Source organism: Lemur catta, chromosome 16 (assembly GCF_020740605.2).
Source record: "Lemur catta isolate mLemCat1 chromosome 16, mLemCat1.pri, whole genome shotgun sequence".
NCBI classification, from domain to species: domain Eukaryota; kingdom Metazoa; phylum Chordata; class Mammalia; order Primates; family Lemuridae; genus Lemur; species Lemur catta.
The window spans coordinates 5,386,901-5,410,169 of record NC_059143.1 but is presented as its reverse complement, the minus strand read 5'-3'; the positions used below and the strand labels follow the sequence as shown (position 1 = coordinate 5,410,169).

At 36.8% G+C, this 23,269-nt stretch overlaps 1 protein-coding gene across 2 annotated transcripts in view; it reads right to left on the bottom strand.

Moving 5' to 3' along the window:
* PIEZO2 (piezo type mechanosensitive ion channel component 2) overlaps nucleotides 1-23,269 on the bottom strand; it is a 441,466-nt gene that overhangs the window by 110,769 nt on the left and 307,428 nt on the right. For both annotated transcript variants that reach the window (XM_045527221.1, XM_045527222.1), the window contains exons 8-15: nucleotides 20,397-20,559; nucleotides 19,124-19,243; nucleotides 16,941-16,979; nucleotides 15,823-15,967; nucleotides 13,093-13,241; nucleotides 10,021-10,251; nucleotides 2,713-2,836; nucleotides 943-1,229 (exon numbers count right to left, since the gene is read on the bottom strand). In XM_045527221.1, the coding sequence (XP_045383177.1) occupies nucleotides 943-1,229; nucleotides 2,713-2,836; nucleotides 10,021-10,251; nucleotides 13,093-13,241; nucleotides 15,823-15,967; nucleotides 16,941-16,979; nucleotides 19,124-19,243; nucleotides 20,397-20,559 (1,258 nt within the window). The remainder of the gene's footprint in view (nucleotides 1-942; nucleotides 1,230-2,712; nucleotides 2,837-10,020; nucleotides 10,252-13,092; nucleotides 13,242-15,822; nucleotides 15,968-16,940; nucleotides 16,980-19,123; nucleotides 19,244-20,396; nucleotides 20,560-23,269) is intronic.

The window sequence follows — 23,269 nt, the reverse complement described above, 5'->3', positions numbered from 1 at the left end:
ACCTACTTTGCAGAGTTGTCATCAGGATGAAATAGATAATATTTACAAGGTTCCTAGCATGATATCTGGTCTAGTGAATGGTCGGATAGGTGCTGCTCTCACTGTAGTTATTATTACTGAGAGAAAACTACATCAGTTTTGAAATTCAAAGCAGTATTGTATGAAAGAAAATGTGAAACAATCACAGACAGAAGACATCTCTCCTTACTATAAGCTGTGGATACACATTAGAGAACATCTATACTGAATTTTAAAGAGTACTAAAAAGTTCATTGATTTCTGTTGAGATTTTTTTATCTTCATATATAATATACTCTTGTTTATTATAGTTGCTTTATTTGTTTTGTTAGCTACTTGCAAGGATATTTTATGGTTGCACATATTTCTATCATTGAGTTACCTTCTACCATTAGTTAAAACTGAATCTGTGGCGAGGTCAACTCATTTTATATAATCTTTTATAATTTTAATTAAAGAAATACTGAAGCAGTCAATGCAGTATACATATATGTGCATATACACATACATACACACATGCATGAACACATACATACACACATATAGTCTTCTGGTTCCAAAGCCTGAAATGTAAGTTGCCTGAGTGAGAATCCTCTATTATTTTAGATTATCCAGCCACTGCTTCTAAATTACTATTCAAAAATATAATCTAATTTTACTGATTTCTTTTTTTGATCAAGAATTTTTGAAAAACTTATGAACTTTTTTCTGACTTTTAAAGAATCTAAAATTTTAAAATAGTAAACAAGTTGAAAACAGTCATTTCCCATTTTAGGATTCTTAGGATATAATGTTTGAATCTCACCAATCACTTTACATGCTATGTTCATGGGATTATTAATTTAGAAATTCTGCAAAGGTGGCTCATATATGCTCCTGTGACAGATGTGAGAATTAACAAATAGGGGACAATTGTCTACCTACCTGATACAAGGCCACACAGAACAGGAACAGCACCATGTAGATTATTTTGTACATGACGATTTTACCCTCAAAGCTGACGAAGAAGAACATGCCTCCACAGACGTAGATCCAGTACTTGATGAACATGGCCACCACCAAGTTGCCCAGCACTTTCATGATGTCCTGGTCATCTTCTTCTTCCTCTTCCTCCTTCTCTTCCTTCTTTCTCTCTTGCTTCTCTTCCTTGGCTTCCTCTTCTTCCTCCTCTCTGGGCTCTCCTTCCACTTGGATGTCTTGAAGTTCCTCATCTTCAAAAGAGAAAATTGAGCCATTATAATGAGCTGGGTACCTGACCAGATTCACCCTTGACATTGTGTGATATATGTGGGACATAGAAACATGAATTTTATGAGTTATTCCATGATTTGAATGAGTTTAGAGTGTTCAAATAAACAAGACACCATTCATCCTGAAATATAGTTTAAGAGAATATAAATTTGGTTATATCTTTATACTGATCTTTCAAAAATATCTTTTTCATTTCCAATATCCAATGATAGCTTTAGCACTGCAGGATCTAGAAAAACAAATAGGCACTGATAGCACAAATCAAAATGATTATATCAATTTCAAATTCTAATTGTTTTCATGGCTTCAGACAATCCAAGTAGCACTTTACTAAATGTCATGAATGCTACCAATCTTAACCAAAAAAGCTTGCCTTTAAATAAAAGTGTAAGAGTTAAAGCCAAATATAATTTAATTTAAATTAAGTTTAAAGAGTAATTGTAATTTAAGTGTAAAACAATTTTATGCATTGAAAGTAAGACCTTATTTTGTCTTGCTTTCAAAGATGCTAATACATAGGACTTATTTCAGGGTTATGAAGGATTGTATTTGAATAATCTGAATAATTATTTCAAAATAATTTTTTGAATACTTTTGAATAATTCATTCAAACAACCAGTGGATCCACAGTGAGGGGAATGAACATGAAGTGAGGGGTGAGAACAATTGTTGATCTCAAATTACCATTCTCTGACAAAATTAACTGGTTAATTTAATCATTTTGTTGAACAGATGCATCCAAACTCATATAGGCAAGACTTAAATCTTATAGACAGAGTTTTGCTGCTGAAAAATAACTCAATGATCAAGTCCAAATAAGAAACTGTATTTTAAAAAAATCTGTTATGGTTACCAGTTCAATCTTAAGGTTATCAGCCCAGCTTCTGTGGACACTTATAGTCTCCTTTTTAAAGACAGTACTACTTAACCTCACTAACAGTCTCCAATCCATTCTATAAACATTAAACACATTTATTGTTATATCTAGGGAGCCAGTTCTTATTTTACTTACACAGAAGGTCTAAAACTATAGAGATGATAACAACATCATTTTCTTTTTTTTTTTCTTTTTACTTTGTGGTACTTTATTTTTAGGAAAGTAGAAGATTTGAATTTAAAAGATTTGCATCAGTTTCTTGGTTCCAATACTCAGTAAAAGCATGACCTTGGAGGAATCATTCAATTTCTCTGAGTCTCTCTTTCTTCTTCCATTGGGAATCACTTTCGTAAGAATCAAATGGCACATTTTTAAAAGCCCCTTGTGAACTCTCACATGTATTTTAAAAGTCACATACTATAATAATGTTATTTATTGTTTCAAGTTCATATTCGGCTTCCAGCAAGTCTGAAGCATAGAGGCTTTCTGATGTATTTTCAGGCTCTTTCTCTATAATTTTGCTAAGCATAAGAATCTCCAGTCACACACTGTACACACTAATTTACCTTTTTCTTCATTTTCCTGACTGCCAATTTTGACTTCAGATAAAAGAGCTTCCTTTTCTCGAAGAGCTTTTTGCTCTGTGAGGTGCTGCCTCAGAAGCAGCCAAAAAGTAATAGTGAAAAGAATCTGAAATTAGAAAAGTAGCAAAACAAGAATTAAGCAATCATTTGAAGTACAAACACATTTCAACAATTTAAGTCTCCTTTACATGTCAGTGGGAGAACAATAAGAGATAGAGTCAGGGTACTCCCTTGATTTCAGCTGAAATTCACTGCTTTTTTTGGGTATAAATTTGTGGGGTACAAGTGTGATTTTATTACATGGATATATTGTGTAGTGGTGAAGTCTGGGCTTTTAGGGTACCCATCACCTGAATAATGTATATCATACCCATTAAGTAATTTCTCATCACCCACCTGCCTTTCACCCCCTCACCCTTCCAAGTCTCCACTGTCCACGAATAGATGTTATTCGGCTCTCACTTATAAGCAAAGAACGTGTGGTATTTCTCTTTCTCTTTCTGAGTTGTTTCACTTAAGGTAACAGCCTCCAATTCTATCCATGTTGCTGCAAAAGACATGATTTCATTCTTTCTCTTTTTCCTTTTTTTTGGAGACAGGGTCTTGTTCTGTTGCCTGGGCTAGAGGCTAGAGCAGTGGCATCATCATAGTGCACTGCAACCTCAAACTCCTGGACTCAGGTGATCCTTTTGCCTCAGCCTTCCGAGTAGCTGGCATTACAGGTGTACCACAACATCTGGCTAATTTTTTTTTATTTTGTAGAGACGAGGTCTCCCTATGTTGCCCAGGCTGGTCTCAAACTCCTGGCCTCAAGTGACCCTCTCAGCTTCACAAAGTGGTGGGATTACAGGTGTGAGTCATCATTCCCAGCTGATTTCATTCTTTTTATGACTGAATAGTTTTCCATTGTGTATATGTACCATATTTTCTTTATCCAATCATCTGTTGATGAACACTTAGGCTGATTTCATATCTTTGCTATTGTGAATAGTGCTGCAATAAGCATATGAGTGCAGGAATCTTTGTGATATGATGATTTCTTTCCCTTTGGGTAGATATCCAGTAGCGGGATTGCTGGATCAAATAGTAGTTCTATTTTTAGTTCTTTGAGAAATTTCCATACTGTTTTCCAGAGAGGTTCTACTAATTTACATTCCCAGCAACAGTATATAACCATTCCCTTTTGTCTGCATCTTTACTAACATCTGCTATTTTTTGTCTTTTTAATAATAGCCATTCTTACTGGTTTAAGATGATATCTCATTGTGGTTTTAATTTGCATTTCTTTGATGACTAGTGATGTTGAGTATTTTTTTCCTGTGCTTGGCCACTTATATGTCTTCTTTTGAAAAATGTCTAGTCATGTCTTTTGCCCACATTTTAATGGAATTGTTTTTGTTGTTATTGTTGAGTTGTTTGAGTTCCTTGTAAATTCTGGATATTAGTCCCCTGTTGAATGCATAGTTTGCAAATATTTCCTCCCATTCTGCAGATTGTCTGATTACTTGTTTATTTCATTTGCTGTATAGAAGCTTTTTAGTTTAATTAAGTCTCATTTGTCTATTTTTATTTTTGTTGCCTGTGCTTTTGAGGTCTTAGTCATGAATTTTTTGCCTAGACCAAAGTCCAGAGAAGTTTTCACTAGGTTTACTTTCAGTATTTTTACAGTTTCAGGTCTTACACTTAAGTCTTTAATCTATCTTGAGTTAATTTTTTAGAAAACAGTTTTTCTAAACTTTTTAATTTTTCTTCCCTCAGCAATACCAATAATTTATAAGTTCAATTGCTTTATGTAGTCCTATATGTCTTAAAGGCCTTGTTCCTTCTTTTTTTATTCTTTTTTTTTCATTTTTTTTTCTGACTGGATTAATTCAAAAGACCTGTCTTCAAGTTCAGAGATTCTTTTCTTCTTCTTGGTCTAGGCTATTGTTGAATCTTTCAAAAGTATTTCATAATTCCTTTAATGAATTTTTCATTTTCAGAATCTCTGTTAGGGTTTTTCTAAGTTATCTATCTCCTTGGCAAATTTCTTGTTCATATTCTGATTTGATTTTCTGATTTCTTTGTATTGATTTTCATATTTCTCTTTCATCTCACTGAGCTTCTTTAAAATCAATATTTTCACTTCTTTATATGGCATTTTGAGGATTTTTGGTGGGGTTGGGTTCTACTGCTAGAGAATTATTGTGTTTCTTTCAAGGTGACATAATACCTTGATTTTTAATACTTTCTGTATCTTTACACTGATTTCTGTGCATCTGCAGAAGCAGTTGCTTCTTTCTCATTTTTAAATTTACTTTCATTGGAGGACACCTTTTTCCTTGAAGATGTGACTATGATGTATGTTGGGCAGGGCCATTTGGCATTTCTTCTGGGTGTGTTTGGTGACAAAGACTCTGTATGATTTCCTTTGTTATAAATGGACTTAGTGTGGTGGCTCTCTCAAATGCCAGTTGTAGTGGTTGTGTACAAAGTGGGTGAGTAGGCTCATGACCTCCTGAGTAGCCAGGGTGGCATGGGTGATGGTGGTAGCAGAGTTTGTGAGAAGATTCTCTCATTCCTGAGCACTGTGCAGTTGTGTTGGCAGATGTTGTAATGGGCTGTACAGGTTGACCTCCAGTCTAGTAGGTAGCACTTGCAGGTAAGAGCCAGCTCAGTGGTAGCAGAAGGGTTTATGCCCAACTTCTGTTAATTGGCAGAAGTACTTGAGTGTCCCAGATGGTGGGTTAGGGCTATGAATGCCCAGGGGCCTGGGTCTTGTGTTTTGTCTAGTGCGAGTGAGGGTGAAGCTGAGCAGAGCTTGACCAGACAAGCCGACATTTATGCCCCCCAATGGCAGGTGCAAGCACTAGCCCTGAAGGGGGCCTTAGGGCAGTCCTCAGGCCCCTGGAAAGGCCCCAGGTGAGGAGCAACCACTGCTGTGCTGAGGTTTCAGCACTGGGTCGTCCCAGTGCCACAGCCTAGCAAGCGAGAGGGGGGCCTGCTTCTCTCTCACACCCCAGATCTGGTGAGGCTCACTCCCACATCCTGACTGTGGCAGTCAGTCCGGATATTTATTCACTGCAGTTTGATTCCAGTTTGCACTGCTGCCCTGGGACATGGGAGTCACTACCTGGATCAATACCGCTCCCCACTGGCAACTCTCCTCCTGCTCTAGTCCCAGTGTGTGGGGAGTGAAGGGATGCAGGTTCCAGCACCAGCAGCTGCACTTGTTTTTCAGTTCTGGCTGCAGGATCCTCTCCCCCACTCAAGCTTCAAATCTCCAAGCCCCAGCCTGAGTCTCTCTACTGCCAGCAGCTGCTGCCACTGCTAGCTCCCAGGACCTGTGCAGCTTGCTATGAGCTAGGATCGAGAACGGCATCCTTCTATAGGTGTGCAGGTCTGAGGGAGTGTGTAGGACACTTTTCAGAGCAGTTCCTTCTCACAGTCTCCTGGCCACTCCCTAAGTTAGCACCAGGGCTCAGGAGGGTCCTGAGGACTGGACTGCATGATTCTCCAGTGGGAAAGAGGGTCACAGAGAGACACTTGCTCATCCTCTCCAGTATTGGCAATTCACTCCTGGTTTTTAACCAGTCCCGGACACACAGGCTGCCTGCCCTCCTTCTCCTTTCCAGATTCTGGATTTTCCTCCTGGTTTTCTGTTGAACTCCCATGTTCCTTCTTGGATAAATGTTTGCAGTTTGATTGCCTGCAGGCTATTTTGGTGCTGGTAAGTGGATGAAGCATGCTGGAACAGCCTCTAGTCGGCTACTTTCTGAAATTCACTGCTTTTAAATCCCCTTCCTGAGGATGCTTGCATGCCTGTGTCCGGTGCCAGGAGCACATTCAGGACTGTGCAAGGCCCTGAGGAAGATGCACCAGACTGTCCAACTACTTCCATCTGGGCAGGAAATCAACTCCAGCAAGTGGCCTCCCTCAAGATGTTCGTCCTTGGTTGATTTCCATCTGACTGTGATATCATTACAATTGCAAAAGAAGATACACTCCTTGTATAATACTCCATTGACTCTGCAATGTTTCTTATTTTGAACGACTCCACAGATGAGAAAGAGAAAATTTCATCCCAGAAAACAGAACCCCTTACTATTTCTATTAATATCTTCAAAGCTTAAGGAAGAATAGTTCTAAGTGCCTGTACTTTTATATTAGCACTTTCTTGAGGACTAGGAAAAAACTTATGATTTTGGGGAGCTCCATTCTTTAGGAATATAGTACCTAGCACATAGTGTTTTCTAAAAATATATTTATTGAAATATAATTCACATACCATACAATTCACCCATTTAAAGTGTACAACTCAGTGGTTTCTAGCATACTCACACAGTTGTGCAATTACTGCAATCAATTTTAAAACATTTTCATCACCCCAAAAAGAAGCCCCATAGAAGTTCCTCCTTTTCTCCCCATCTCAGTCCTAGTCAATTGCTAATTTAACTTTTTGTCTCTATAGATTTGCCTAATCTGGTACTTTATGTAAATGGATTTATATAATATGTATTCTTGTGAAAGTAGATTCTTTTACTTAGCATAATGTTTTCAAGGTTTATCCATTTTGTAGCATGTACAGTGCCTTATTCTTTTTTATTACTAAATAATATTCCATTGTATGGCCATACAACATTTATCCATATTCATCAGTTGATGGGCATTTAGGTTGTTTCTGTATTTTCAGCTGTGATGGATCATGCTCCTATGAGCATTCATGTATAAGTTTTCATGTGCACATATGTTTTCAATTCTCTTGGGTATATATAAACCTAGGACTGGAATTGCTGGTTTTATGATAATTCTATGTTTAACATTTTGAGGAGCTGACACACTATTTTCCAAAGTTGCTATACCATCTTACATTCCCACCAGCAGTGCGTGATAGTTCCAATTTTCCCACATTCTCAGTAACATTTGTTATTATTTATCTTTTTAAATTACAGCCATACAGTGGACATTAAGTGGTATCTCATTGTGGTTCATAGTATCAACAGGATTTTTGTAAATATTTGGCAAAGAAATGAAAAGAATTAATAGGCAAATGAATGGGTCATTTTCACTTTGAATTGCTCCCTTAACTATCCATAAATGTCCACTTATCATTTACTTTCAACATGAACCAGTGCCAATAAGTCCTGGTAGATGTGCCCACGACCTAATGAAATCAAGAACCAGAGTGCCTACATTTCTGAAAATCTGGCATTAAAATTCCAGAAGTCACTATGAATCAAACTATAGCTGCAAATTGGGAATGAAATCTGTTTCTCTAATGTATTTCTTTATTCAGAGAGGCCAGGAGTAATTGGGGGCAGGTGGGATATCATTCCTAGGGAAGGCGAGTTAAAAGCCAAGTTTGAAGGCAGCAGTTGATATAGTTTGATGGAGCCTGGAATGAGACACACTTAGGAATGCTGCAAAGTCGTACAGTCTGGCTCCACTGGAGGTGTTCAGACCCTCGAGTACTGAGGCTGGTTTCTTTTCTCTTATTTTTTAACACTCTGACTCATCTGGTACTCTGTAAACGGTGTGTGTTTAATAATATGTTTTGATAAATCTTATTGTGATAGAGATTGTATGAGCCTGGAGTTGTATTGTTATTGTCTGTGACAAAATCTTGCTTTTTTCTTGTTTTTGGACTCCTGGATACTTTAAAATATAAGTGCATAATTTCCAAGAATCACTTTTTTTTTTACAAGTAACAAATTTATTTCCCTAGTAATGTTTTCCTCCCTAAGAACTGTTAATTTTAGATTAGATGGGAGAGTATTCAACTAATTAGTTGGCATTTTTAGAAGTCTCATTGTTATTCTGAGCCAGGTTGCAATGGATTTACACAATCAAAAGAATAAGATTTTGAATTTCTCTTACAGAAAAAAAGCGACTTACCAGTTGTGTGTGAGTGTGTGTGTGCCTGTGTGTGTGTCTGTGTTAAAGGGGAAAGAGATGGAGGGAGGTAAAAGAAAGGACTATTAAATAAAGGGGACTTGTCCGTGGGAGTATTAAGAAAGATTTTGAGCATGGAGTATGGTTTGGAAGAAAAGTGTGGGTGGGTAGGCATGGGAGTTTAGGATGAATGAATAAATGAATGAATAAACTTTCCGTGGTCCATGAACACAAGGGATTATGGTATCACCTTTAACTGTCATTAGCATTCACTTGGTAGAATTTTTTTCCTTTACTCTAATAGCCCTTCACCAAAAAAAATCTGTTATGAAGACTGACACCCCATTTACACCTGATTGCCTTGGATATGGGGTGTCTGGTAACCCTGAAAGCAGGTGGTTGCTTCCAGGAAAAGTGAATTTCAGGTGATGTAAATGTCTCCTTTAGAGATATTAATTTTCAAAGCTCATTCAATATATTCACATTTGTTTTTACTGTCTTAATGAAGTCACCAGCACAAAGGGAATGTGTGTTTAGTCTGCTTTGTTAACAAAAGAAACAGTAAGTTGCACCTAATTTTCTGAAATAAAAACTATTAAATAGCCCATGAAAATAAATGAGTAATGAAAAGATTATGAACTTTCTAACTTAGATGAAGGCATATCATATAATCAGTAGAAGAAAAAAATGCAAGTGTCATTCTTAATTTTTGCTACTAAAAATATTTTATGCAGTGGTCCCCAACCTTTCTGGCACCAGGGAACAGTTTCATGGAAGACAGTTTCTCCACAGACTGGGGGCGCAGGGAGGATGGCGAGCAATGAGGAGTGGCTATAAATACAGATGAAGCTTCTCTCCCTCCCTGGCTCTCTTAGCTGCCACTCACCTCCTGCTGTGTGGCCCAGTTACTAATAGGCTACAGACCGTTATCAGTCTGTGGCCCAGGGGTTGGGACCACAGTTTTATAGGACATAATTGGAGAAAAAATGTTGTCATTAATAAGCAATACTTATCTATAACAGCAATGTGCTAAGCATGTTTTACAAATTGATAATCTATCAAAGAAAGTCCTCTAACCCTATGATATATTTTACATGGTATTTTCCTATTTCCACACCTAATTTCTACTAGAGTACAATTTATACTAAAAAATAATTTATATTATAATTTTTCTTTGAGTGGAAAGTATTGTCATTTTTAAGTAAAAGCTAATATCATGGTGTAATATAATGTTAATGTTTAAATTATAGAGACCCCTAAGCACTGTAAATTATCTCTTACCATCACATGTATCTGTTCACTTTTGCAAAGCAGTGACTATCTGGAGACTATTTTTGTTAGGTTTCTCTTAGATATGATTATTATAATGTTTGTGGTTTTGTGCCATTGTTTTGTTTTTTTGTTTTTCTATTCACTTACCTTTGAAGCAAGTTCTCCCGGATCTTTTTTTTCTAAAAATCCTGGGACCTTTTTAATTTCAGGAAGCTCAAAACTCCATATATACTGTAATATCAACAGTAGATTTCCATAAACCACCATGAAAGGAGAGCTGATCATGGCATATTTTCTTCTGTTCCGAATCATCCAAAGAGTGCACGACCAGATCAACAGCACAAATGTCAACCAGCTATGATAGGTGATGCTCCAGGCCTGGAGGGAGAAAAGACAAGACGATAATGGTCAATACGATGTACAGTCCCCCCTTGCTGGTAAGTTAAAATTTATCTAAAATGAAAAGGGAAATAATATTCAAAGGAGGGAGAGGAGAGTTGTGGTGCAGTAATGGAGAGAGACCCCAACCTCTGGCACAGGAAAGGAAGAAAACAGAAATACTGATTGCGCTGAGAATGACATTGCTTTTGAACTTCTAGGGAATAGGGTCAAAGGCAAAAGGTGTCTTCATTCTAAATCTGTTTCCCTTGAGCATCAAATCTCTTGTTCTTTACCTTACTTTACAGTATTAAAAATAACCATGTTTTCTCCTCGCCCCCCCCCCCAAATAGTCTAGAGTCAGCAGTTATTTGCAAGTGATAAGTGAGTGTGGGCCATTGTTGAGGCTCAGAAATAGAAGCTTTGAGAATCATTAGGTTAACTATAAAAGCTGGGCTTCAGGGATCACTTCTTGGTAGACGACCCGAGAAGATATACGTGATGGAAATTAGAAAATTTATACGAGGAAGTTGCATGTTAGGCTTCCGCACACCCAAGACAATAAAGCCAAGTTAATAAAGGCCAGTTTCAGCTTCTGTCCTGTAAGAGTTGGGACTAAAAAACAATCAGATCATCTTCCATTCACATTAAACTTTCAAAGAATCAGAAATGTATCTCAAATGGAAGCTACCAGGACAATCTGTATAGCAGGCTCACAAATACTATTAACTTCAGGAAACCTGTTATCATTTATTATAATCTGATACCATATTTTTTTGGTGAAAAGACCTTTAAAAAAACATTTTCTAGATATGTTTGAGCTAATTGAAATCAATCGCATTCCTGAATATCATAAATATCAAGAGTTAGTTTTAAGGTTCAAATATTTTACAAATCTATTTTGCTTCTGGAAATTAGATAGGTATAAAGATAGATAAAGTCAGCATGGAATAAACAAATATTTCCTCTCAGCAATTTGCAAATCTGTCCTAAAGCACCATTAGCTTTTTTAAAGTGATAATTTAAATTGTTGCTAAATATATATAATCATAGATAAAAAATTTAAATTTCTTTTATCAAAATTAAGTTAGTGAATGACAACTAGTACCAAGTCTGAATTATTTTCATGAAATTATTATTTCTTAGAAATAGAATTTATCAAAGGTTAGGTAATATTTAATGTATTTATGTTATTTATTCTGGTATGAAATGCAGATGTAACTCTGTCATTTTTTGTGTGACCCAGGAAAATAATTTTCAGGGATATTATAATTCCAGAAGATCCTCCCTCCCCAGCCCCTTCATTATTCTTGTTTGGGAGGATGAGGGAGAAAAAGAAATTATGAACATTAAAAAAAACTATCTCTTCTTTTTAATGCCAAGTCACATGTACTTTCCAGTTGTGGTATTTGGGAAGTAGAATCTGCTTTGTGCTGTTTCTTATGTTCAGTTTCAGAATTGTCTAGACAGTATATTTGTACATTGAATTTTTTAAATAAATGCTAATATCATTTTAACAGACTTGACTCCTCAGGACTTCTGTTTCTGTGTGATTAAGAAGTCTGTAATAGGGAGCTTCCATGGAAAGCAGGCACTTTTAAAACATTAATATCATGGCTCCATTAATACAATGGTAACAGACAAGCACACATCTTTAATGGATTGTGTTGTTTTACAATAGATTTTTTTTCTATTAAGTAACAAAATGTGTATTCAAAGATTTTTTTAAGTTCTATTTCTTTAAAGAAAAAACCATACTTACCTGGCTTAGGGAGAAAAAAAATAAGTATATACTTTTTTGAATTCAGAATCAGAATTATAAATTGCATCTACAATATGTTTGATATTTAACAGTCAGAGATGTGCTGTAATTTAAAGTAGAGGCTGATAGAAAATGTCAAAAGGTAACCAAAGAGCAGAGAATTAAGAATAGAACTGGCAATCCCCAAGAGCACCTTCAATTTCAAGGAGCTTTCTTTCTCCTGGCCTTCCCTCATGTGTGGCTGTTTTCCTCACTAGAAACTAAAGCTGAATTACGCGTGGGTTCATCTGGGAATCATCTTGACTATGTGCCTGGAGACACTGTGTCTTTTTCCCCTAGAGTTATAGAATATTTTTATTTTTTATCTTCAAAAGTGTAAATGGGATCTCATCATTTACCACAGGATTTGGAAGAGTTGCATTTTAAACAAAAATATTAGGTTTCTCAAAAATAACTCAGCTTCCTCAAGAAAATTTGTTTTTAGGAAAGGGAGAGATTAGAGCTTCTGTTATCTTCTATCTATAGGCCATGGGATTAAAATATGATGTTAGATATGGAGAATGTATCTAGAGGTGACAGAAACATGCATAAACTGAAAGCTCACAACTGGAACAAGCTCTGGAGAACCATGGTTGCTTGATGCTCATATCAGTAAAAAGTTAGTACAGCTAAGATGGAATAGTCTCACCTAAATCTAAGATAAGATGTGAATATAATTCTCAACATCTGAAAGAAATAAAAGCAGCCTCTATTAACCTTAAACACCTTCAATACCTTTTACAAAAACTACCCAATATGTCCTTTGAAGTTGGGAAAACAGGGAAGAACCTGACTTGAAAAATTAATTTGAGAGAAATGTATTAATATTTAAAGGGAGGATAAGTAGGGTTGACAAGGATATGATTTTGAAAACTATAGTATAAAACTCCCATGAAAAATTAACATAGCAGACCATTCTCTGCCAAGGCATTGGGAAGATTACTGTACTTATGTTGGCCCTGAGAAGACGGTGGAGCTTAGAGCCTGCAGGGCTGTGGACACCACTTCTCCAGCACCCTGCCACTGCCACTCGTACGTACCATCATAGCAATGAGGGCACAGATATAACTTTGTTTCATAATGAATTGGAACACTGAGACCATGGCGTGAACTTTGATGCTTCTTTTCTCCTCATGGCTTTGTTCTTCTTCAAATTCTTCTTTCTCTTCTTCCTCTTCCTCTTTCTTTTCTAGATGGAAAAATATTTTATGTAACTATTTATGCAAACATGAAATTTGTATAAATGTTCCAAGCAGTAAAGCAAATGTATGATTTTGACATAGCCTTTTATTTTAGACTTCAGAAATTATTTCCAATTAATAAAGCCCTTAGAAGTCAAACAGAATCAGTATGTTCTGCCTGGTCAGTGTAATGGGACCCTGCCCTCAGAAATTGTGGGAAGAAAATTTCCGTTTGAGAGGGTGTAGAAAATTTCCATTTCCTGGCATTCATGCCCTTGTGTGAGTCCTTCCCCCTGAGTGTGGGTAGCACCTGGGACAGGCTTCTAACAAACAGAACACTTCAGAAGGGATGGAGTGTCACTTCCAAGATTCAGTTTCAAAAGACTGTGGCTTTCACCTTGGGCACCTTCTCTCATTCTCTCACTCACTTGTCCTGAGAGAAGCCAGCTGCCATGTTGTAAACTGCCCTGTGCTATGGCTCAGGTGGTGAGAACTGATGTCTCTGCTGGCCAGCAGTCAGCAAGAGCCCGAGGCCAGCTGGCCAACAGTGGGCTTGGAAACAGATTCTCCCCCACTCAAGCCATCAGAAGAGATGGCAGCCCCAGCCAGCAGCTTGACTGCAACCTTATGAGCGACCCTAAGCTGTAAGCACCAACCTAGTCACACCCAGATTCCTGACCCAGAGAAACTGTATCACACTAAATGTTGTTTTAAGCTGCTAAGTAAAGTGTCCTGTCTTTCTTGTTTTAGTTAAATGGGCTGTATACAAGTTGGTTAGAGAACCGAGTTTCCTAGCACCATGAAGAGGAAGGATAAACTACTGAAAAATCAGTGACCACGCATGCTACCATACACAGGCTCCAAAATCAGGAGCAGAAACTTACTTGCTTTCATTCCTCCAGCAGGAGGACTGGATAACCCTAAGAGTTATAAGGGAGAGCCTGAAAACCATAGACAGTGATGAAAACACTGAATGTGACGAATTTTAGAGTTACTTGCATACTACCTTTCTGGTTGTGACATATTTTGTGTGCATAGATTCAATTAAAAATAAAAAAATACTTCCCAGCTTTTGTTTCACTTTTGAAAGCTCAATGTATGATTTGAGTATTTTTCTATTGTCCTTGTCAGCAGCCAAAAGTCTGTTTATTTGTTCTCATATGAATAATGTGTAAATAGATGGACATCTAGGCTGTGACCTGAACATCTCAAACATTAGAAGTCACAAATGCCAATTCTTGGTCCCTGCCCTTTGTGATTCTGGTACCAATGCTCTGAAGACCACACTTTGTAAAGCACTGAATTTCCTTAAGCTTTTCAGTTTAAACCTGAGTTGCAAACAAAAACACCTGCATGTAGGAAGCAGAAAAGGGTAACAAACGGATAGTCTGACACTGTGGAGCTCACAGGTGCCATCTGGGGTTGGGGAGTGCATGTGGCAGAGCGGATGGGGGAGGGTGACTGACCTTGATTTAACCTTACTAAGGAATGTCGAATAATGTGACTAACCAGTTGTACAGTTAAGTAGGTGCACTGTCAAGGGCAACTGCAGGAAGTACAGATAAAGAATTATGAAGAACAGAACTTTGGAATAAGCCTGATAAAGAATTATGCAAAAAGGCCTTCAAAGTAAGCATAATGTATCATTGGTGCAAACTGGACAGCTGCTGGCTGTTCACTGAAGGAGGATAATGTCTAACAACACTAGTGTTAATCACATAAAAATAGGGATATAAATCAATTATAATTTTGTAGCCACTTGGCTGCTACCTGCATGCTTCATGTATTGTACTTTTTTTTTTTTCCTAAATACTAAAGTTAGGTAATTCTGTCCTTATGGACTAATAATTGGCAGTTGGTTCCCAGTAGGGGCCATGATAACAGAAGTCCAGCTAATCTTGTAGAGAGAGAGGCAGGGACTAGCGTTGCCAGATGTTCACATTTTACAAGGGATTCCAGAAATTGCCATTTCTAGGTCAGAACTACAGCTTTTAAAACGATGGTTACTATTTAAATTAAAAAATATATATATTTCACCTGAGGGTGAAATCTCAGCCCCAGGCCACCAACTTGTCATCTCTAGTAATAGCTTGCTTTCCTTCAACATAATATACTGAGAGAAAAGGCAGAAAAAGCCCTGTACACGTTTTGATGTTCTCCTTTTTTTAACGAACAAAAAGGACTCTTTTTAAAAACACTCATGCATTAGCCAGAAAACTACTGACCCTAATTACAATATCAACTAAAAGAAAGACTAACATACATATATACACATGTAGGTTTAATGCTATACATAAATTGACATGTTTAAAATGGTTTTTACCTTTTTTTCAAAGTTTGCCCCAATTATGTTATTTATTTTGTATACCAGGATAGAATACAAATAGCAATATGCTAGGACAAAATATAGGCAGAACTTAAAGAAATGAGCTTAATTATACTGACCATGGAAGATAATACCTCTGTTTTGAAAAAAAGGAACCAAATCCAATAAACAACAAACAAAAGTAAGAGAGAGGCCAAGCTTATGAAAGAGAGAGAAATACACCCCTGTGCATAACACGTGCCTTCCCAGGGCTGTCTCCTTACCTGAGGGTTCGTCGGAAGGTTCCCATCGGTACTGTGGGGTTGAGTACAGGTCGGCTTTGCCGGGGCCGGGGCCATTCTCCATGGGCAGGCTGGGGTGGATGGTGTGGTAGTCCACGGGGTTGCCATTCACAGTCACAAGCAGGCCCTGCAGGGGTGCAGGGAAGATGACACCTGTCACAGCAGCTCTGGGTTTCCAATGTCAATATACCCCCCTCCTCCCTGCCTTTGCCCTCCCTTCCTCACCTGGCAGTGAAGAGGAACTGACTGCAAGCTGAACAATTTAGTCAACTACCCAAATATCTTAGCAAGATGTATCTTGTACATTCCCTCTCCAAATCCAGCCTCCACAGAGTGATCGCAGTAAAAGGTGTATCAGATCTGATCTCACTTCTGTTGCAAACTGTGTGATGCACCCTCTGTGCTCAATATAAAGTGCAAACACTCTTAAAAGGCTGTTTGAGGCCTTCAGCATTTGCGCTAATCTCTTGGCTTCTTTAGCATTTGCCACCGTCTACCCCTTAGCCATCCCTCCAGCTGCTTGGGACTCCAGACCTTTCCTGGACCTGGACCCAACTCTGCCCTGCCCCACACCCCATGTAGCTCTGCACAGGATGAATGCAAATGTCCTTCAGGCCTCAGCTGAGACAGCACCCTCTGGGGTCTCTGTCTGACTGAAAGGTTGCAATTCCCTCACTGCCCCGTTAAGTGCAACTGCCTCTCCGTCCCCGCCCCTGCACCCCCCCATCCCCCGGTCTCTTTGCCTTTACAATTTTTGAGACAAACATACAAATATACACATGCACAATGGACATGCAAGACTTCCTATTTAAAATATGTAGTAGGCGTATCTACAGAACAAAATGCTTTTAAAATCACCCCACAAAAAAGGCTTTTTAAAAGTTTAAATACTTTATATATGATTATGCTCAATCTCATATCATATCAGTTACTGTTTTTTAACAACAATCAACTAGATATAATTTCTGCAAAAAAAATTGAAAAGCTTGTGGAAATTTTATAGATCACTAAAATATTCTCAAAAGAGCTAATTCCATTTCTGTCAGTCACTTTCACATCACTTACATAAGAGTACATGATAATTCTAAGGGTATACTAACATCAGATGGCTTGTAGTCATCCTGGGTCATGGCAAGAAGCTGCAAAGAGCAAAGCAGGACAGCATGTTAGTAAGAAGCTGAAAGCATTTTAATGCTTCACTATACAAATACCCATTCTCTTTAACTCAATGATCACTAGTATGTTAAAACTGCCATGCGAAATATAAAGGGACAAATAATTGAATTGGATGCTGCTGTTTATTATAACTATTTTCCAGCTTATGCGGTTAAGTTTTAATTATAACAGCAAATAAGCAACAATAAGCTGCATAACTATAAAAGTTATTATGTTTTTCAATTATTTTGTTCTGATAGAATAAGCAGCTTAGTTTTATACTCCTGGAATCCTTTAAGAAACCTGCAGAATTTTGAAAGTATTTACTTTTCAGGAAGTAGAAGTTTCATAATAAAAAAATTGATTTGTAGTACAGTTTGAGCTTAAGACTTGCATACTGTCTACAACAAAATAATTATTATGTGACTGTGATTTCTAACCATATTAGTGCCAAGTGGTTTGGGCTTCCCCCAAATAATCATTAGCACAGCAAATGGTTCTGTGACATTTTTCAGTCAGGCCTCATTTACATTCTTAGAAATCACTGAGCATCCCAAAGAGCTTTTATTTTTGTGAGTTCTATCTATCAATGTCTATTATATTAGAAATTTTAATGGGCATTTAAAATATTTATTTATTAATTCATTAAAAGTTTTAAAAACTACTATATGTTAACATAAATAAATGATTCAAATAGCTATATTTAGAAAACAAATAGTAAAAAGAGTTTCATTATTTTACACTTTTGCATAGCTTTTTAAAGTCTGGCTTTTTAATAAGAGACAACTGGACTTCCATATCTGTTTCTGTGTCAAATCTGCTGTGACATGCTGTTTTGGTTGAAGTATATGATGGAAATATGGTTTCTCAGAGGTATGCAATCAGAAAAGGAAGGAGTATTTTAATAGTCTAACCAGATAATTGCAGATAGTCATTGCTACTACATCAAACTCAACCCGTGGTAGTTTCTTGAAGGTTAGTTGCGCTGTGGAATCTGAGACTATATTACTGACCTTTTCATACTCTGTAACATTAAAACCCATCAATGTATCCTGCACCTTAGGCAGTGATGATTTTGAGGCTGTTGGTTTGGTGAGTTATATAGCTCTATCAAGTATTGACACATTTGATTATGTGATATTTGAGAAGCACATTTGTTAAGATCACGCCGATCTCATCAAAAAAGCCCTTAAATATTAAAAGTTTTCAAGCTCTCAGTGGTGGATACAAGTTTTCCAAAATTCTAAATTTTACTCAAGCACTGAAATTTTATCATCGCAACAAATGCTATCAGCTGTAGCACACATTGTCCTACCCTGTCTCAGCACGGGGTTAGCAGCACTGAAAGTCAAACCTTGTGTCTTAGAGAAACTCACTTGGCACCAAAGGAATCAGAGAACCCACTCCTCAATTCTCAGACATGCTGGGAGGCATGCTGACTCCATCCAAGAAATATGAGTATTTGTCTTTACAACATTGCAAATAGGCCATTTTGACAAGTCAATAAAGCACTGACTCAGTTGAGTTCAAAATGGTCAATAAGTGATTAAAAGGTCATGTGAATTATTCATTATATATAAAATACATGAGTTGTCTGAATTATCCAATTGTAACTCACTTTTCCTTGTCAACACACACGGTTGCCTCAGCATATTGAAAGATTCTCCAGCATATTCATACAGACTGTTTGGGTCTTCTCTTCTCTAAGTGGTTATTGAGCTACTATTGTGGCCAGTTACCCCACAGAGTGAAATTATTTTTTGCAGTGTATTTCAACTTTGAAACTTTCATTCCCCCAATGCTAACAAATTGCTTTGTTATTTTTTGTTGGTTTTAAAAAGAAAATTATTTTTTAAAAAATTAACAACATTCTTTTTAGGATTAAGAGACTTCAGTAGGAAGCACTGAAATATAAAATGATATTCTTGTAGGGTCTGATGGGACTGTGGTATTTCCTCTAGAAACCTTATGCTTCCTCTCTGAATGGAGCTCTCTGGTACTAAGCCTCCTAAATCAAACTATTTCTATAAACTGAACAACCTGAATTTACATATGATATTATTATATAACAAAATACAGAAATAGAAAAATAAATTAGAGAATGGATGTTCCTTTCTTCATGGCTTACTTTTCTCTCATCTGTGGGGTAATGGGTTGCATACCACAGGCTCCTCCTCCTCTCCGCTGTTATTTGGATGGGGCTACAGGCCAGAGCTCTGTCCTCTTCCCTGGGCCTCTCTTCCTGCACCTGAAACACAGAATAAAAGGAACAGCTCTGCTTCCTGCAGCAGTTCCCTAAGCAGCCTGGGTGGCCAAGAGAGAGCTTTTCATCTTTGCCTCAGTACGACGATTTTTCAAAGTGAATGTTTACAATATATGGGATTCAATCTAGATACTTTTAAAAATGACAAAAATGCTGTCCTGTAATTGATAAATACATCAATATTATATGTTCCATGATTTCTACTAAGCCCCATACATTACAGAATATGCTCTAATGTTAAATATTCACAGCTTTTCCACGTGTATTCTAAACTGCACTAGAAAGAAGCTATGCAAATGTTCTTAGAGTGCAGTTAACCTTATGAGCCTAAGCCAGCCATTGGCAATTTTTAATTAACACAGTAACAATAAGGGGAAATAAAAGCAAACTGAAGTTTTCTGTCACTGAAAGGGAAAAGAGAGAAGCCACACAGGCTTGGGTCCTCCTCTTGGTGCTGTGTCCTTGTTAATATTCCCATAGGGAATAAACTAGTCCTCATTTGTGCAGGAAGGGAATATCCTAATCCCCATCTTTCCACAATGGGATGTCCAGGAGGCTACAGGGACCGCGGAGAGCTAGGCTATCACTCTAACATCCCCAGAGGCTAAGAGGGCTGGAGGAGATTTGGGGAACTTCAATCACCACGTCAAACAGGGTGTGTGGTCTCTAAGACCCGAGCTTTGTTGGCAAACATGAGTTTAAATCTGATTTGTACCGTTCAGTAATGTGTGGTTTCAGAAAAATTTACCTCTTTAACTTCATTTTCCTCATCTGTAAGAGATGTATAATACCTATTCTTCAGAATTATTTAGTGGATTAAATGGGATAATATATGTGAACAGACAAGCATATTGTTGGGCACTTAGTAAGTTCTCAGTAAAAATGAGTCTTCCATTCTCCTCACCACCTGTCATTCTTAGCAGCACACAGTGATACCAGCAAAGGGAAGCTAGTCTTCCTTCTGACAGTATTTATATTCACTTAATACTCTTTGCAGAATTAAAACACTACAACCATAGTTCTAGAGTTATATTGGAATACAGTACTGATTTATCAGTAGGTGGTAGGAATAAATCATTTCACATGGAGATTCCAGGTTGCTTTGTAGACAAGATCATGAAAACCTTTTTATTCTTACTAGGGGTTCTTGTAGCCAGATGCGAATCAGAGTGGCCAGAGTATAGTACATCACCAGCAAGAGGATGGGGTTGGCGTGGTGATACCATGACAGCTCTGGGTTTACTATGATCTTCCAAGTACTGGAACAGTCTGTTTGAATTACTGATTTGATACCAAATAACCTGTTAAAAAAACAAGGAAAAATGCTTTAGGAATAAGCTATATTGTACCCAACATAGCATAAAAATATCTTGTTTTTAATATTCATAAGCTATTCCTAGCCTAATCCATCCTATTGTAGATGTTTTAATATTTCAACTACCCTTCTGTATATATAACTATATCTTTAAATAATATATGTAGACATATATAATATACATATAATATATACATCCTAAAATCATATGTGGTTGCATGTATAAAATTGATGCCAACACTAACTAGAATATACCAAATGCTCTACCAGTTCAAACATCTAGCTAATACTAAATCCTTTCACATCTATTAGAAACTTATGTTTTAATCGTCAATCAGCCCTAGTAAAACCCTGCATTATTAAAATGCCAAGTATGTGGTAACATGTTGCTAAGTCTAGCTAAATGAATAAGTATTTTGTTTTTGACTAAATTTAGCATTAGTTACTCAGCTAGTATTGATATTATTGGGCAAATATTGAAATTGGAGATAGTTGTATAGTTCAGCCATAAAAGTCACATATCATATAGTGAATTTCTGTAAGATATATATTTCTGTCAAATTTCATTTATGGGAAATGTGATCTTTTCAAAGCTTTGTAATTAATCATTTACTTTGAAATGACTTTATGAGATTTGTTAAATTTTGAAATGGTTTAATTTTTACGCTGACTTCTACTACATAATAATGTATCTGATTATATTAAAAAGAAATTGCTCAAAGCATGATTCATTTAGAAATGTATTTTGATGTGTAATTTTCCTAAGAAAATACTACTAAATGCATAAAACTTTTACATGTTAAATGTTTCATACCTTTCTTTTGTTTGCATCTTTTATATGTGAACTTCCTTTCATTTTTATCTTACATTCTTCATTAAGTTATAATATCTACAATGACTATATGTCCTTCAGTTGTAAAACCTGTCAGTACAATTACTGTTTTCTGTCTCAATGCAAGTCCAAGATTAGTGTATTTATGGATGCAGATTTTAAAGTAAGCTTAATAAAAATTAAACTTTCTCCAATTTTATCAGAAAAAAAGTTTATACTAAAACTTGCTGTTAGTATAGTCTTTTTTTTTCTTAAGTCCAGGCAGATTTTTTTATAGTTAGCATTTAAAAGAAAAATTTCCTAAGTGAAAAAGGGTTATATCCCACTTAGAATGGTAGAACTTTCTGAAAATGTTTTAGCAGCCTTAGATTAAAAAAGTAAATTTCTGGTCTAAAGTATACAGAATTGAAAGCTTTTTAGATGTAAAATCAGAGCAGCTGGATAGTCATTTGGGTTAGGTTCCAGCTACCAAGTCCTCCTCCTTCTTGGCGCACACCTGGCACATAAGCTAGAAATAACTACATCAATACTCAGTTTAAAAATACCTGCTTTGCCCAATCAGAAATTTAATTGTAATTTCTGCAGCTGTTTGTAAATGGAACTATGCACCTTCTAAAAGACTTCATATCCTATTGACACTTCATACCTCACCACTGTTATCATAACTGAATCCAAACTGATTTTGCACATTTCTACATGAACACTGAAGAATCACACTTAACATTTTGTATTGCCAGTGTATGGACCTAACAGAAATGAGTAGAGGCTATAAAATGGCAGCCTGTTGTCCCGTATAAGAAATATTTTTCTAATAGAGCTATGCAAATACCATAAGATCTAAGATTTCTAATTTTTTAAGAGACTAGACACTGTAGAAAAAATTCATAAACAGAATGTGAAATTTGTATTTGAAGTTCACATTCTTTCTGGAGCTGCAATTCTGGGACACTATGCAGTATCCAACTATTATTTACTTTACTTTTAAACTTTCATTGTCCATGATTGCCTCTTGATAGTGACAATGTAAGGAAAAGTGACACCATAGCACCTGCCCTCCAGGAACTATTCTGTCTGCAATCATATGATCATGTGATGTGTTAGCTTGGTCAGAGCAAGATTTCATGGAAACCATCTCTGTCTGTAGGTGTCGGGGATGGGCTCTGGGAAAAGTAGCTAGGAAGAAGAAAGAAGGGTATTGGCACAGTTAGTCCAAAAAGGCTAGATGAGTAGATGAGAGAGAAGATAAGTCTCAAAGAACTGGTGAGATGTTGGCAGGTGGTGGGCTTGGGCTGGGGCTAGAGAGTCAGAGATTGGGTACAGTGAAAGCAAAGACTCTGTTTCACCAATGACGCATCACTGGATGTTTACTAACTTCATTCTATCTTGATGATACCCACATAATTTCTAGTGCCTTCACAGTGGTGCTGGTCTAGCATTCAAATAGATTAAATAAAAATATTAATATTTTAAAAATGTATTCATCACTAAAAGCACTTAAAAAGACTATCTTAAATCCCTCCATAGAAACATCTCTTTGCCTGAGAAGTATATGATGACACACTATGGAGCAGTGCATTCCAATTTATTGGTTATTTGGAAACAGAAAGATAAAGCATTTCTTTCCCATGCATTTGGAATATTCCTATTTTTATTTGATCCCAGGCCCAGTTCTATTGATAATGTATACAGATGTATTTGGTAAGTGACTCACCATCTCTGAGCTTTCACTTCCTAAAGAAATGTAATAGAGTTGGAGGGGGGGGGGCTGAGGATATAAGTATCTGGAAAACAAAGGAAATTTTGGAGAAGATCTTATGGTAAATACTTAAGATCCCATAAACTCTTCTATTTCCCAAAGGATGGC